At 35.4% G+C, this 15,203-nt stretch overlaps 1 protein-coding gene across 2 annotated transcripts; it reads left to right on the top strand.

Annotated features, from left to right (window-relative positions):
* The first annotated feature begins 8,882 nt into the window (after nucleotides 1-8,882).
* LOC132058335 (uncharacterized) lies at nucleotides 8,883-12,667 on the top strand. 2 transcript variants are annotated; one of them, XM_059450872.1, is made up of 3 exons: nucleotides 8,883-9,144; nucleotides 11,074-11,930; nucleotides 12,013-12,667. In XM_059450872.1, exon 2 carries the CDS (start codon nucleotides 11,218-11,220, stop codon nucleotides 11,866-11,868), a length of 651 nt encoding a protein of 216 aa, XP_059306855.1. In that variant the 5' UTR covers nucleotides 8,883-9,144; nucleotides 11,074-11,217; the 3' UTR covers nucleotides 11,869-11,930; nucleotides 12,013-12,667. The 2 variants fall into 2 exon arrangements, with proteins under 2 accessions (XP_059306855.1, XP_059306854.1); XM_059450871.1 differs by lacking the exon at nucleotides 8,883-9,144 and having other exon boundaries at nucleotides 10,642-11,930.
* The last annotated feature ends 2,536 nt before the right edge of the window (nucleotides 12,668-15,203 follow it).

Raw genomic sequence — 15,203 nt, 5'->3', positions numbered from 1 at the left:
GCTATTTCTCACTTATTGAAACATCATATACTTCGTGCTCTTCATTAGCCTATTCACTGTGCATCAAAGGAAAATTTTTCGAGATGTAACAGTGAGAAAATCAAAGGGTCTGATCAATGGACCACAAAGAGAGGATGTGGTGCGTAGTATCAATGAGTATGAGAAGGTATTGCCCAAAATATCACCAAGGAATTAAGCAAAAGGAGGTGTCATGGCTGAATAAGAGAATTGTCTCTCAGCAAGTAAAAGGAGGTACTTACAAGTCATCAGGTAGCCATGGTAGTTGCAGGTCAGAACTACCTTAATGGAAGGAGAATGAGAGCCACGTGTTAGTTGAGAACAACATGAGAACAGAAGGATAAAAGCCTATAAATTATGAAAGAGTTCCATAAAGAGCTAAGAGAGAACGGAAAAGGCTGACCAACTGATAGTATAAAGATAAGACGATAGGAGTGCAAGAGAAGGAAATAACTTCAAGAAATCAATGAAAGCGTCGTGGATTTGTAACTACGACATTCGAGGACGAATATTTTAAAGGGGAAAAGAATGTTACACCCCGTAGTTCTGTACGTCGAAATTCGTAAGTGTTGGTTATTTTAAGTAAGGACTTTGGAGAAAGTATGAGGGGTAATTTTGATCCTACTCGAGGAGAGGATATCTTTTAGTATATATGAAGTTTTGAAGCAAAGCAAAAGCCTAAAGTGAAGTTCATGAAGTATAGTTTCTAACGCAACAAGCCGCTCATCGATACGGTATCGGAGTAAGGAGATGTGGACGTTACAAGTTGGGTTGGCAGGCTAGGGAAATGCTCTGTGCGAACGCGCTAGGAGGTGGCGCGAACTCGTAGAAGGGGTGACAGCCAACTCAGCGAGAACGTGCCACTTCCAGGCGCGAATGCGCTGAGCAAATTTTACGTCGGTGCAACCAGACTCTGGAAACTTTATAAAAAGGGGCTCACCCTCATTTGTCATTCAAAATACCACTAAACCTCTCCAAATTTCTGGAATATTCCCCTAATTTCCAAACACCAAATTTTACCGTAAATCAAGTATAATCCCCGAATTCTGGTCCAGACAGCGTATAGTTGCGATTATAAATTCGTATAGCGACAAGTCTTGGCTCAAGTTCAAGGAGAAAAGTGAAGATATTGTAGTACTAGAGGGAATAAGGTATGAATCTCTCTTTATTAATATTAGTTTCGATATATTTACGGAGGCAAAGGTATTAAACAATCTTATAATGAGTTTGTTAGTTAGGGAAGTTGGAAAACATCGTGTGGGATGTTTTATGACGTATATTGGTGTTGGTAATGATGTTGTTGATGTTGGTATTGTTGTTGTTGTTGTTGGTTGTTGAATTATAATTTCGGGTTAGGCATATAAACAGGGGAGATGCTGCCTGAATTTCAATAGACTTTAATTGGAATTAAATCCAAGACTTAGGATGAGTATATAACATTGAGCCTAACCATAGTACGAATGGTTTATATGTAGATTTACGAGCTTGGAAGGGTAAACGTTGAATCGCTAAGGAGACCGAAAGGTATATTAAGGCTAGTCCCTTTCTTTCCAAAGGCATGATTCCTTTCCTGTGAATCCATAAATGTTTTCTAAAATGTCCTTATTCTCAAAAGTCAGAGATTTATAATTTCGTAAGCTCTTATGACTACAACGATGAGTATGTTTTTATAGTGATGATGATTATGCTAAAGATAAGGTGTATTTTCTGATGATTATGATGACGAGGATGATTCTACTCTCGAAAATTCCAAAGTTTAAGACTTCAATGTTATCATAAGGATGTTGAGTTATTTCACGTTTTCCTCAATTTTATTCATTTTTTTTTTTGATCTCATCTCATGTTATTCATTCCTCCGAGGTGAGGTATAGCGATGACGATTATTCCATAATATAATCGGAGGTTACCGACCTTACGTCACTCTGATAGAGGCATAGCGTTCTTTGGGCTCTCATGCATGCCCACTTATGTTATGATGTATTTATATATGTATATATGGGGTTATGGGAAAGGTGAGACGTTATATACGCATAACCACCTGATCAGTTGGTATATTATGATATCGTCCCGGACGCGGGGTGCATGGTTAAATGGATCGGGCCGTTCGTTCTGCGGCAAAATGATATGCTTTTGGATCGGGCTGCACGTTCTGCAGCAATTCTATTTTATGTATACATGTATGAGAAATATTTTTCAAAGAAAGCTAAGCATGCATGGTATCCGCCTTATGAGGCAAATGGATGTACAGGTTATCTCTTTACTTTATGTTATATTTCATGTCTCCTATTTCATGTCTCTTATTATGATATTATTCATGCCTTACATACTTAGTACACTATTCGTACTGACGTCCCTTCTTGTAGACACTGCCTTCATGCCCGCAGGATCAGGTAGCCGTACCAGACAATCCAGACCAATAGGATCTCCTCTCAGCGGCAGTCAGTGCGCTCCATTGATTCGAAGCTGCAGCCCTTTTGGTATGTTGTTTTGATATGTAGATGTATGGGTATGATAGGGGTCTTGTCCTGTCCCTTCTACAGTCTGTATTCCATAGAGGTCTGTAGACAGTGATATGCAGCCGTGATGTTATGCAGCCTCGTCGGCGCTTGTTTTGTTGTACAGTATAGGTGGCGGCCTAATCGGCTTGCACTGCTACTCTCAGTATTTATGTTTATATGTATGCGTTGGTCATGAGTTCTCGAGACGGTATTTTTTTGTGTTGATTGTTCAGGAGACAGTATAGCTCAGTTATAGATTGTGTATGGGCCCAGGTTAATCAATGAGAAGTAAATGCAAGCATAGGAGCGCTTGGCCAGTAGTGGTCGGGCACTCGTCACGGCTCATCGATTTGGGTCATGACATCAAAGATATATTGATGCTTGACATGGTTCAAAATAGGTATGGATAAAATTTGTATGGATTAAAACAATTATTGGTTAAAAATTGGTATTGATTGAAAATTGAGCCCGGTGCGTTGAAAGTGAACACGGGTTAAAATTATTAGAGTCCGGTGCATTGAGAGTAAGCACGGGTTCAAATTATTGGAGCCCAGTGCGTTGAAAGTGAGCACTTGTTAAAAATTAGCGTTGCGTTAAAAATAAAAGCAAGGATTAAAATTGGGTTGAAAATAGGTATGGGTTAAAAGTTGGTTTAAAAATACTCTGCTTTATTTTTAAAGATACAGCAACAGAGATGTTGAAAATTCATCTCCACATGTAGTACTCTGGACAAAATCTTCATTATCATGAAATTGGTTGCAGCTTGATTTGAGCATGCCTTGAACCTGTCTTCAACCGCTAAACCATTGGCTGAACCATCGGCTCTGATACTACTTGTTGGGATCGAAATAAGCAGGGCGTCATGCGGAAGCTATCAATTGCAAACCTTGAACAACGATAAATCAGACGACCAAAAGAACTATACTAAAATAAGTATAATATTATTATATAATTTAGCCAACTGGCCTACATGTGAAAAAAAAACTAATATAAAAGCATAACTATTGAGAGAATAATCTCCCCCTAAACAAAACTCTCTAAATGACTGCATTGTGGATGTTCTTATGTTTTTTATTGCATGCTAGGGATTCTTCAATATATAGAGGTCCAAAATCTTTTCCTCCAAGAAAAGGACTAGCCAAATATGGAAGAGAATTATATTTTCCTTTCAGAAAAAGTAAAGCAATTATAATTATACTTTGATTTTCCTTCAAGAGAAAAGTAAAACTCAAATATGGTTAAAAAATCAGGGCACAACCCTAACAAAATGTCGAGTTTTTTTTCTTCGGTTTGATTCGATTTTCGATTTGGTTTGGTTTTTCGGTTTTCCATGAACACCCTTGTATCAATAGTGAGGATTCATTTTTTCTGACCATTTTCATAAGCAATTAATATGTCTTATATCTCAATCAGTATAAAGTAAAAGTTCGATTCCCCTATTGGCGAATTGAACATTAGCAATTAAGCATATCATGGTACCTTGAATCAAATTACTGTTCAATAGTGATAACCGTAGTATTCTCTAAAGGGTAATACTGTGTATACTCATGCTTCACACGTTGAACTCATGGAAATTTGAGAACTTAAAAAAAACGTTAAATGTAATAGTACTGCAAGTAATAATGAAGTAATGAACAACACATAATCAGTGGCAGCTGAACTCTTCGTTAAGGTTGGTGAGAATAGGACGAAGATTAGAGCAACCAGTAACACAGTCTATCAAAGTTGCACTGATTGTACCTTAAGCTTTTTAATTATTTGGGCTTCTACATTTTTATTATTAAATGGTAGGAATTAATCTTTCATAATAATATTTTGCTCTCTTTTCTGAAAAATTAATGTATAGTATTCTGTCAAACCGAGAGCACAGGATATTACTTGTAGCCATGTGTCTAAGGTAAGTTAAAAGTTAGAAATATAACTAGTACTATAAATGTGGAATTTTCTTTATAGTTTCATGTAGTACATGGAACTAGGAACATATAGTACTCTCCTTTTCTTTTTTTCCTTTTGCTTATAAATGGTAATTCATCATAAATTGAATCTTCTTTTGTAGTTTAATACGTGGAATGAGTTTTTACATAAATGCAATGTCAAAAGGTAGCTAAAAAAAGCGAGGAAATAGGATCTCTTGGCCTTTACAATTTGAATAGAAGAAAATGTCTTTTTCGGATGTCTTATGTGCTTTTTTCATATCTCTTATGTGTTAAAAATGAAAATCTCTTGTAAAAAGGTCATAAAACTAAAAACAAATTGTAAAGGGCTAAAAATCCATTTCTCCCAAGCTTGAGTTTTTCGCAATTGGTTTCTTATTTTCCTGTTACTTGTAGCTATTCCTCCATTCATCTACTTCATGTTAATGTTAAGAACATAACGGAATAGCTGGATTATTAAGTATATTTTTATGTTATTATTTAAGATCATGTGCCAAAGTAGATGGTAGTTAGCTATGGCTAATTACCCATAGTCGTAGTTAAATAAAGTGACGTGTTATTTATTTATTAGTTTGATGTAAATACTCGGTGTGAGTAAGTTTTTACTACTCCACTACTATATATACGTCCCATTTGCAATTCCATAAGTTACATTTTTATATTATTCTTCACTAAATAAAATAAATGGATCTCAAAGTAGGTTTCAATTCTTAAATATTTCCCACAAAATACTTTTCATTGTAAAAGTATAATTTCCTAGCAAATACAACCTTTAGTCAATATATTTTACCATATTTTACAAGGGTTCTTTTCTTAATTTGCCCAAAATCAACTTTCCCTTTTCCATTTTTTGCTCAAGAAGTTCCTCATGAAAGCTATCCATCTTAACTTTTGCTTCCAAAGTTGCAAAATAATTCAAGGAGAATGATGATAGATGAGTAACAAAATTGTAGTTACGATTTACAGTAAATTTCTTTATCGTTGGAACTTGGGCTTTTAGTGACCCAGCCGTAAGTCCGCTATAGTACAGCCCACACAAGTAATTGCAGGCTTTGTCCTTCAAATGGACTGGTCTTTGATTTTTGTCCTTCAAATGGGCTGGTCTTTAATTTTTGTTTCTTCAAATGGGCTGGTCTTTAATTTTTGGCCTTCAAAATCAATTTATGCCTAGTGAGGCATAAGTTCTTTAAGGACACTGACATAACTTGTGGATATTATAATGCGTAACTTATGCCTTTTTAGGTATAAGTTTGATTTTGAAAGGCAAAAATTAAAGATTAACCATTTGAAGGGAAAAAATTAAAGGGGTCATTTGCACTTTTGGCCCTATTTTTTGCTGGCCTTTAATTAGAATTTTTGCCGTTCAAAATCGAACTTATACTTAAAAGGACATAAGTTACGCATCATAATATCCACAAGTTACGCCAACGCCCTTAAAGAACTAATGCCCCAGTAGGCATAAGTTCGATTTCGGCGGAATTTTTTTTTAATGACCAGCCCATTTGGAGGACAAAAATTAAAGACCAGTCCATTTGAAGGACAAACTGTGCAATTACTTGCATTACATACTCCAACTAAATGCCCAAGTACCATGAAGGGGATGGGCTGATATATGTGTCCATATCTTTAAAATTAAAAACAAGGAAATTATGATCAGACTCGAAAATGTTTTACTTTCGGTTCTAAGCAAATGGTAGGCAGCAAAGTATTATTTCAACGTGAATCCACAGATTGATTCATCAACATTTTAGAAATACTTCTTAACCTAGTCAGAAAATATATAAAAGGAACTAGTATATAGTATCTTCATATTTTTTGGTGAAAAAATCTTAGTCAAATATAACCCTGTTGGACTAATTCCCAGATGATAGTTATACATATACATTAATTGGACAAAGGGAGTATGACCAAGTAAAATAATTACAGATTGATAATATACATTTTAATTTTATATTTTTACATTAATTGGACAAAGGGAGTATGACCAAGTGAAATAATTATAGTCTTACAGATTGATAATATACATTCTAATTTTATATTTTTACGTTAAATAAGAAAGAAGTTCTAAAGCAAACTATTGAAACATCTTCATTTTTCAAGTTACGGACTTACGTAGGTTTCCTTGTTATGGACTAGGATCCCCTCCAGTACCATTTTCGTCCAGTTCATCCAGTGCACATCTACGTATAGGACACGTGTCACTTAAAAGTCAAACGGTCCAGATTACTTCCCTTCACTCATCACTCTACAAACGCGCAGTCCCATCTTCTACTCCCTTCATGCTCGCATAAACAATACACCCACTTAAATAGCTGTTTGTTTCTAAAAACAAATTTTATTTTAAAAAATTTTTTTCAAAAGTACTTTTCAAAAAGTATTTTTGGCTAAAAGGTTTGTGTTTGGCCAATTAATTTAAAAAGTACTTTTGAGCAATAATTAGTGTTTGATCAAGCTTTAAAAAGTGCTTTTAAGTGTATTTTTCTAAAAAGTACTTTTCAAAAAAGTGCTTTTGGGTAAAAGCTATTTTTTTTAGCTTCTGAAAAACTGCTTCTGCTACTCCCCAAAAGCACTTATTTTCTTCCAAAAACTTGGCCAAACACCTCACTTTTTTTAAAATAAGCACTTATTGAAAAAATAAGTACTTTTGGGGGGAAAATAAGCTTAGCCAAACAGGCTATAAATCCACATTACTTGCTTTCAATGTTAATGAACAGCAACTAACTTGTAATTTGCTAAAGTAAATTTATTTTCAAATTCCTATAGAACGTAATGTAGCGACAGATTTCTACTCATTCATTTCTATTTTTAGTATAGATTATCAGCAGTTTTCAAGATATTGCCACACTAGTTGATAAAATCTGTTTATTTAGAAGATATCTCCTCAATTCTCAGTCAACCTCAGCAATTGGTTCAATGTCTTTACAAGCCAAATTGGGTGGGTTTGGTATTAAGAGTGTTAAGAAGACAGCAGAAGAAGAGGGACAATATGCGACTTAATTAGGATGGAGCCACTATAGATTTTCTGGCAAAACTTTGACAGATTTCAACTTTGTGTTTTGAGATGTTTTATCAGATATAGCGAAGAGGAGTGCTGGCGTGTTTGTAGAGTGATAAGTGAGGGAAAATAATTTGGACCATTGAATTTATAAGTGAAACGTGTCCTATATCTAGACGTGTATTGGAGGAACTGGACAAAACTAGTACTGGAGGGGATCCAAACCCCCTTGTTATGCAGACTTAAAAGCAGTTTTCGGCAGCGTGCACGAAGATTTCGCATTATAAACATCAAAGGAGAAGAAAAAAAAAATTGAAAGGCGGGTAGTTTAATACTTGGAGCTTAATTCAGGTAGAATAAAACAAAAATTCTGATTAATGTGATTGCAAGTATAAATATAATGTCCATTTCTTCCGGCGGTTCAACGTCTAAGGAACATCGATACATGCAGCAATGTCACTACCTTTGCATGTTTCGGAATTGGTACATAAATAGCACTTGAAGAAAAATATTAAAAATGTCCCCATACTGGATTTAGGTAAAGAGATATTCCCTCTATTTCAATTTATATGAATTTTTTCGAAACATAAGGGTCAAACTTTATAACTTTGACCGTAAATTTGGATATATATGAATTTTTTAAGTTTGTAAAAATAAAATTTATATATATACATAAAAGGTACTATAAGTCATGATAATTTATAACTCAAATAATTTAGAAAAAATGTAAGAGAAACGTGGTGTTAATCACCTCGTAGGGTAGAGTACATATTGAAGTCCACAGCTAAGCGTAATAATTTAAGATGGTTTTTTTCAAGGAGGTGCTTTCTATTGACATACCCCTCCTTCCCAATTTATGTAGCACCTTTTGGATTTTGAAGAGTTAAACGAGTTTTTCTTTGACCGCGATCTTTTTATATACTTCTTAAAAATTTTAAATTATTAATTATTGTGACTTATAGTATTTTTTACATAGTTTCCAAATATGTAAGTTTTATTTTAAGAAACTTAAAGGTTTTGTGCTCAAATTCACAACTAAATTTTTTTTAAAAAAATATTGACACTTGTAATCCGAATGATTTCACATAAATTGAGACAGAGGGAATAATAAAAAAAAGATGGGCCCCTGGGCTGATACCATGTATAGTTGGAAAAAATGCCGAAGCTCATCCTTATGGTGTATTCGACACCAACATTACAGCCCAAGCTGACTTCTCTTATTGGTCTGTTTCAACTAAAATGCTAGCCCACTTGACTTTTTTTATTGGTCTGTATCTTTCGTTCTTCCCGGCCTTCTCATAATTTGTTGCAAAGAATACTGTCCAGCTGCATTCGTTAGAATAATCTTACGTACTATCTATGATATATAGAGTTTTCATATGAGAGCATTAGCGGTATGTTGGCATATCTTGAGCAATATGTGTAGTCGTATTCTAACTGCAGGAAATTTGGGTCCACCCATAAGGGGTGCTTAAGGTCCATTAGGGTAATTAAACTTAGCCCTAATATTTCCTATATCATAACACTTATGGTGTAAAATAAAACATACTTCTACAGTATTTTTCTGCTCTTCTCTTCTTTACAATATATTAGGGTTTAGACTGTGATTTAGGGGGTTGCTCCAATATATCGTGACAACCACCATCGGCCAGTAATTCCAGCCGCGCTTCGACTTCCGCTTCCGCTACACGAAGAACACGTAAGTTCTCCTTTTATGGTTTACGCGCTATCTAATTAATTTAGATTAATGTGTTATGTGTAAACCTTCATTGGTATCAAGAGCCATAGGGTTGGTTTTCTGGTCTGAAAAATAATTAAAGAACTGTTCTGATTTACTGTGTGTATTTAGAACTGAGTATTTATTGTTTTGCACTGTGCAATTGGAAATAATAAAACTTTGTAGTATCTTTGATTTAAAATTACGTTTTAAGTCAGGTTAATGTTTTTTTATATCCGGATATGTTTCGACTTAACCTTTATCAATTTTGTTCTACGATATGAACTAAAGTTTTGAAATCTGTTAAATATTTAGATTTTAACCGATAATAGATTCTGAAATCAGTTTTCAGAAGAAAAAAAAGTTTTTTTTGGTTGTTTTCTCAATCAGTACCCGCTCCGTCACCGCCTGAGATCGCTGCCTACCACTGTCAAACGGACGGTGGCTGTGCCGGAGATACGAAGGTAAAAGATGCAATGGCTTCTTCCTTCCCTCTTCTCTAATGGCAGAAGCAAAATAAAAAAAAAATAATAAAAAAAAGGAACTTTGTGTTCCAACAATGGTGATGGTGGCAACAGTGAAGAAATAGGAAGAAGAGAAGAGAAAATGTGTTTTCTCAATTTTATTAAGAACTGATATATAATCATTCAAAAAAAAATAAAAAAAAAAAAAAGGGAATTGGAACGTGAGCTCCATAGCAGCAAGGCAAAAAATTTTGGGAGGAAAAGCAACTAGTTTAACCTAGCATTACCTTAGAGAAGATATATTCTTTTAATGGGCTTGAGTAGTTTTTTTTTTTTTTTTTTTTGCTGCAGAATAAGAAATCTTGGGCTTAGAGCCCATTTCAATGCTCTGGTTGTTTTTCTTTTGGTTACAGAACTAGGTAATGAGCTAAATGCCCAGTTTAATCATGACTGATTTTTTTGGGCTAATGGCTTGATTTAAAAGGTTTTGTTTTGTTTTTTTAATTAATATCCAGATTAAGAGATTTGGTCATATGGACCTAATATTCAGAATATAAATTTAGTATTTATATTTTCTTAATGACATTAAATTATTATCCCAATTGCTTTAAAAAAAATGTTAATTAGTTTAACATTAGATGTATTTGTCAAATTTGTTTAACATGTTCAAAATGTTAATTTGTTTAACATCAGATTTATTTGTTAATTTGTTTAGCAAGTTTAAAATGTTAATTAGTTTAACATTAGATTTATTTGATTATTTTGTTTAGCATGCTTATAATGTTAATTTATTTAACATTAGATTTTTTTTTTGTTGATGTGCTCAACATGTTTGAAATATTAATTAGCTTGACAATAAAGTTATTTGTTATTTTTTTCATGCTTGGAAATGTTAATTAGTTTAACGTTAATTTCATGTTAACTTGTTTGATGTGTGCTAAATGCTAATTAGTTTAACATCATTATGGTAAAGTCTATGTTAATATTTTTAACATGTATAATATGTTATAGTTTAACACATTTTATGTTAATTTAGCATGAAATATATGTTACTTGGTTTAACATTAATCTTGCTTGTTAATTTGTTTAACATGTGTACTATGTTAATTAGTTTGACATTAAGATTTTCATGTGAATTTATTAGCATGCGTATAAAAGTTAATTTGTTTAACTGATAATCCATATGGGATTATAAAATCATGATAGACAATTATGCTGCCTAAATATGATTAAGATGCTAAGCTAGGTAATTGACTAGGCTAATTTCATAATATTTTAATTTCTGGATGATGATTGGGAACATAGTGAACTCTCGACTCCATGATTAATATATGTGTTTATTACCTTAGTCAATTGATGCTTAGTTTCATAATATGTATGTGTGTTGAACATTGTGCCTTGCGTTTTATTATTTTAATGGTTCTCATTATTTTTTTGTGTGTTAAAGAATGACTACTGCTTCGAAAAACATTGTTGCTGAGCTTAACAAAGGGTTGAAACTCAATGGTGACAACTATGAAACTTGGAGTTTGAAAGTTCAATATGTCTTTGGAAGAGCAAGAGGCTCTGGAGGCCATTAACAATGTCATGAATGAGCCTGAGGATGGCAACACGGTTCAGCATAGGTGTGACCGTGAAGCGTATTATGCTTGGAGGAAAAAGGACTCCCTTTGCTCGCATTACGTTGCTAAGCACCTTGGATGATGGCATCCTAAGGGAGTTCAAGGATCACCAAAGGGCTATGGAACTTTGGATTGCTTTGAAGAATAGGTTTGGTACCTGTTCTACTGCAAGGCTAAGATCCTTGACGATCAAGTTTGACTCATACAAGAAACGCCCAGAGCATTCAATGAAAACGCATCTGAGGCAAATGACAAACATGATCGGGAAGTTAAAAGATGCTGGTCATGTGTTGACCGATGAACAACAAATTCAAGCTGTCATACACTCTTTGCCTAGTTCGTGGGATCATATGAAGATGCACTTGACTCATAATGAAAGAATCACAACTCTAGAAGATGTCCAGAGGCATCTTGAGTTAGAGAAGGAACGACTTGAGGCTGCAAAGACAATAGCTGAGTTGCGCATGGCAACAACCTCCAAAAACAAAGGTGATCAAAGCGAAAGAACTGGGGAAAGAAGAGAGGGCCACCTCAAACTCAGCCAGCTCAGCCTGCTAAACGAGCAAAGACTGAAAAAGGAAAGAATAGACGTCCCAAACGTGTCAATGTTGCTAAAGTGAAGTGCTATAATTGTGACAAGAAGGGTCACTATGCTAAGGATTGCTCTGAGCCTCCTAGAAAGGTATTTCATAAAATTCGAATTAGTGAACTTTGTGTTTCTAGTTCTGTTTTACTAACTGAATCTAATCCTTTGTGGATTGTAGACTCGGGAGCAACGGACCACATAGCTTGGGAGCGCAATGCTTTTGTTGAATTTCGGCGAGTTTCACTTGGAGCAAAGTGGATATATGTAGGAAACAACAATAAAGTTGCTGTTGAAGGGATCGGTACATGCAAGTTAGTCCTGCGTGGCGGTCGAGACCTAATTCTACATGATGTCCTCTATGCACCAACAATTCGTCGGAATGTTATTTCAGTCTCTGTTTTGCTTAGGCTAGGATTTAGCTTGTTTTTTCATGACACTTATCTCAAGTTGACTTATGATTCAACATTATTTGGTTTTGTTCATGTGACCGGAGGTTTATTTATTATGGATTTGGATTATGGTTCATTCAATAATAATGCTAGTTTTTCTATGTTTGCTTCTACAAATAAATATGATAGTGATGTAAACATATGGCATACTAGCCTTGGTCATATTGGCCAACAAAGAATGCAAAGGCTAGCGAAACAAGGTTTGCTTGCCGGCATTGAACATGTGGAATTGTCCACTTGTGAAAATTGTCTAGCGGGAAAATCTGCACGAAAACCTTTCGGTAAAGCGACTAGAGCTGAATATCCTTTGCAATTAGTCCATTCTGATATCTGTAGGCCTATGAATATTAGAGCTAGGCATGGAGCAAGTTATTTCATTACATTTATTGATGATTTTACCCGTTTCAGTTATGTCTATTTAATTTCCCACAAATCAAGCAATAAGTTGTTTCAAACGCTATATGAGCTTAGTGGAAAATCAATTAGACAAGAAGATAAAAAGCTCTTCGGCGATCGTGGCGGGAATACTTATCGACTCAATTTAATGGGTTATGTGATGAAAAGGGAATAGTTCATCAATTGACTATCAAATACTCCACAACAAAATGGTGTTGCGGAGAGAAGAAACAGATCGCTCCTAGAAATGGTTAGGTCAATGATGGCACAAGCCAACCTCCCAATTAATTTTTGGGGTGATGCTTTGCTTACTGCCACCTATGTACTTAACCGAATGCCTTCAAAATCAGTTGCAACCACTCCATATAAGTTATGGACTGGAAGACATCCTAACCTGAGTGTATTAAGACCTTGGGGTTGTGCTGCATATACACATGATTCCTCTCACAAATATGGCAAATTGGGCCCGAGAGGAAAGAAAAGTATCTTTATAAGGTACTCTGAAACCTCAAAGGGTTATGTGTTTATAGGTCAGCAAAACAGTGGGAGTGTAACTGAATTTGAATCACGAGATGTCACATTCTTAGAGAATGAGTTTCCTAAGAAGAGAGAAGTAGGTCAAGACCTATCATTGTTTGAGCTAGGGGATCAAGATGTACAAGGATCTCTTCATTCGAGTGGGAGTATTTTAGCAGATGATGAATTAGTTTCTCATCAACAACCTCTTCCATCATCAGGTGCGAATGAAAGTAATCCTTCTACACTTAATGAAAGTGACCAAATGGATCTTGTTCCAAGTGGGAGCGAGATGGTCACCGATCTTGTTCTGAGTGGGAGCAGGTTAAGTGTTCTTGATCCGAGTGGGAGCAACGTTGATCCAAATGGGAATAATGATGAATCACAAACTAGACGTGGTTCTCGTAAAAAGACTCCCCGCCGATGATTTGACATTGAAGGCGGTGAATTATTTATGATGCTCCTGCAAGATGAAAATGAGCCTAAAAATGTAAAAGAGGCTCTCTCATGCCCTTCTAAGGACAAATGGACAAAAGCAATGGAAGATGAGTTGGAGTCTATGAGAGTCAACAAAGTTTGGGAACTAGTTGACCTCCCTCAGGGACGCAAAACTATTGGGAGCAAATGGGTTCTCAAAATAAAGCTCAAGGCTGATGGCACAGTTGAAAGATATAAGGCTCGACTAGTGGCAAAAGGGTATACACAGCAGAAAGGAATAGACTACGACGAGACTTTCTCGCCTGCTATTAGGTTTACCTCTGTTCGTCTTGTTCTAGCTATAGTTGCAAGCTTAGATCTTGAGTTACATCAAATGGATGTAAAGACTGCCTTTCTCAATGAAGAATTAGATGAAGAAATTTATATGGAACAACCTAAATATTTCATTGAAAAGGGCCACGAACAAAAGGTTTGTAGACTTTTGAAGTCTATTTATGGCCTCAAACAATCTTCAAGGCAGTGGTATATACATTTTCAGAATGTTGTCATATCCAATGGTTTTACCATGATGGATGAAGACTATTGCGTTTATACCAAAAGATCAGGAAACAAGTTTGTGATTTTAACATTGCATGTAGATGACATACTTATAGCTGGAAATGATAAGGAGTTCTTTACTGAGATAAAGTCATGGTTATCATCCCAATTTGAGATGAAATATATGGGTGACACTGCATATATTCTTGGAGTTAAGATTTCAAGAGATCGTCCAAAGAAACTATTGTATCTCTCCCAAGAGAATTACATTAGAAAAGTTCTTGAACGATTCAATATGCAAAATAGTAGCCCTGTTGATACTCCTATCAGTAAAGGCCATGCCGTAGGTAGTCAAATGTGTCCTAAGACTCCTGAAGAGAAAGAAAAAATTAGCCGAGTTCCTTATAGGAGCGCAGTCGGAAGTCTAATGTATGCTATGGTGTGTACCAGACCTGATATCTGTCAAGCAGTTGGCTTGGTAAGTAGATATCAAACCGACCCAGGTTTAGCACATTAGCAAGTAGTAAAGAGAATCATGAGATATCTGAAGGGAACTGCTGATTATGCACTTTGTTACCAAGGCGACAAAGATCTACGATTAGTTGGATACAGTAATGTTGATCATGGAGGAGATCTAGACGAGAGGAAGTCTACCTCAGGATATGTTTTATTACTCAGTGATGGCGCCATATCATGGAGTAGTAAGAAACAATCATGTATATCACTATCTACTATGGAAGCCAAATATGTGGCTCTCGCATCAGCAGCACAAGAAGCTGTTTGGTTGAAAAGGTTCTTGGAACACTTATTGGATATCACAGAAGATGTTGAACCGGTGTTAGTCTACCGATGACAAAGGAGGCCGCAATTTCCTCTACCAAGGACCCTAAGTTTCATTGCAAAACCAAACACATAGATATCAAGTATAACTATGCGAGAGACATGGTTAAACGCAAGGTAGTGAACGTGAAGTATGTGTCTACAAAAGATATGTTAGCAGATCCATTGACCAAGCCATTGTCTAGAGATGCAT

This window comes from Lycium ferocissimum, chromosome 5, assembly GCF_029784015.1.
Source record: "Lycium ferocissimum isolate CSIRO_LF1 chromosome 5, AGI_CSIRO_Lferr_CH_V1, whole genome shotgun sequence".
NCBI lineage: Eukaryota > Viridiplantae > Streptophyta > Magnoliopsida > Solanales > Solanaceae > Lycium > Lycium ferocissimum.
Note: the sequence above shows the minus strand (reverse complement) of the source record. Positions and strands in the feature narration are given on the sequence as shown.

What these genes read in the sequence shown, in the direction of transcription:
- LOC132058335 (XM_059450872.1), top strand. Translation starts at nt 11,218, where the DNA reads ATGAGCCTGAGGATGGCAACACGGTTCAGCATAGGTGTGACCGTGAAG.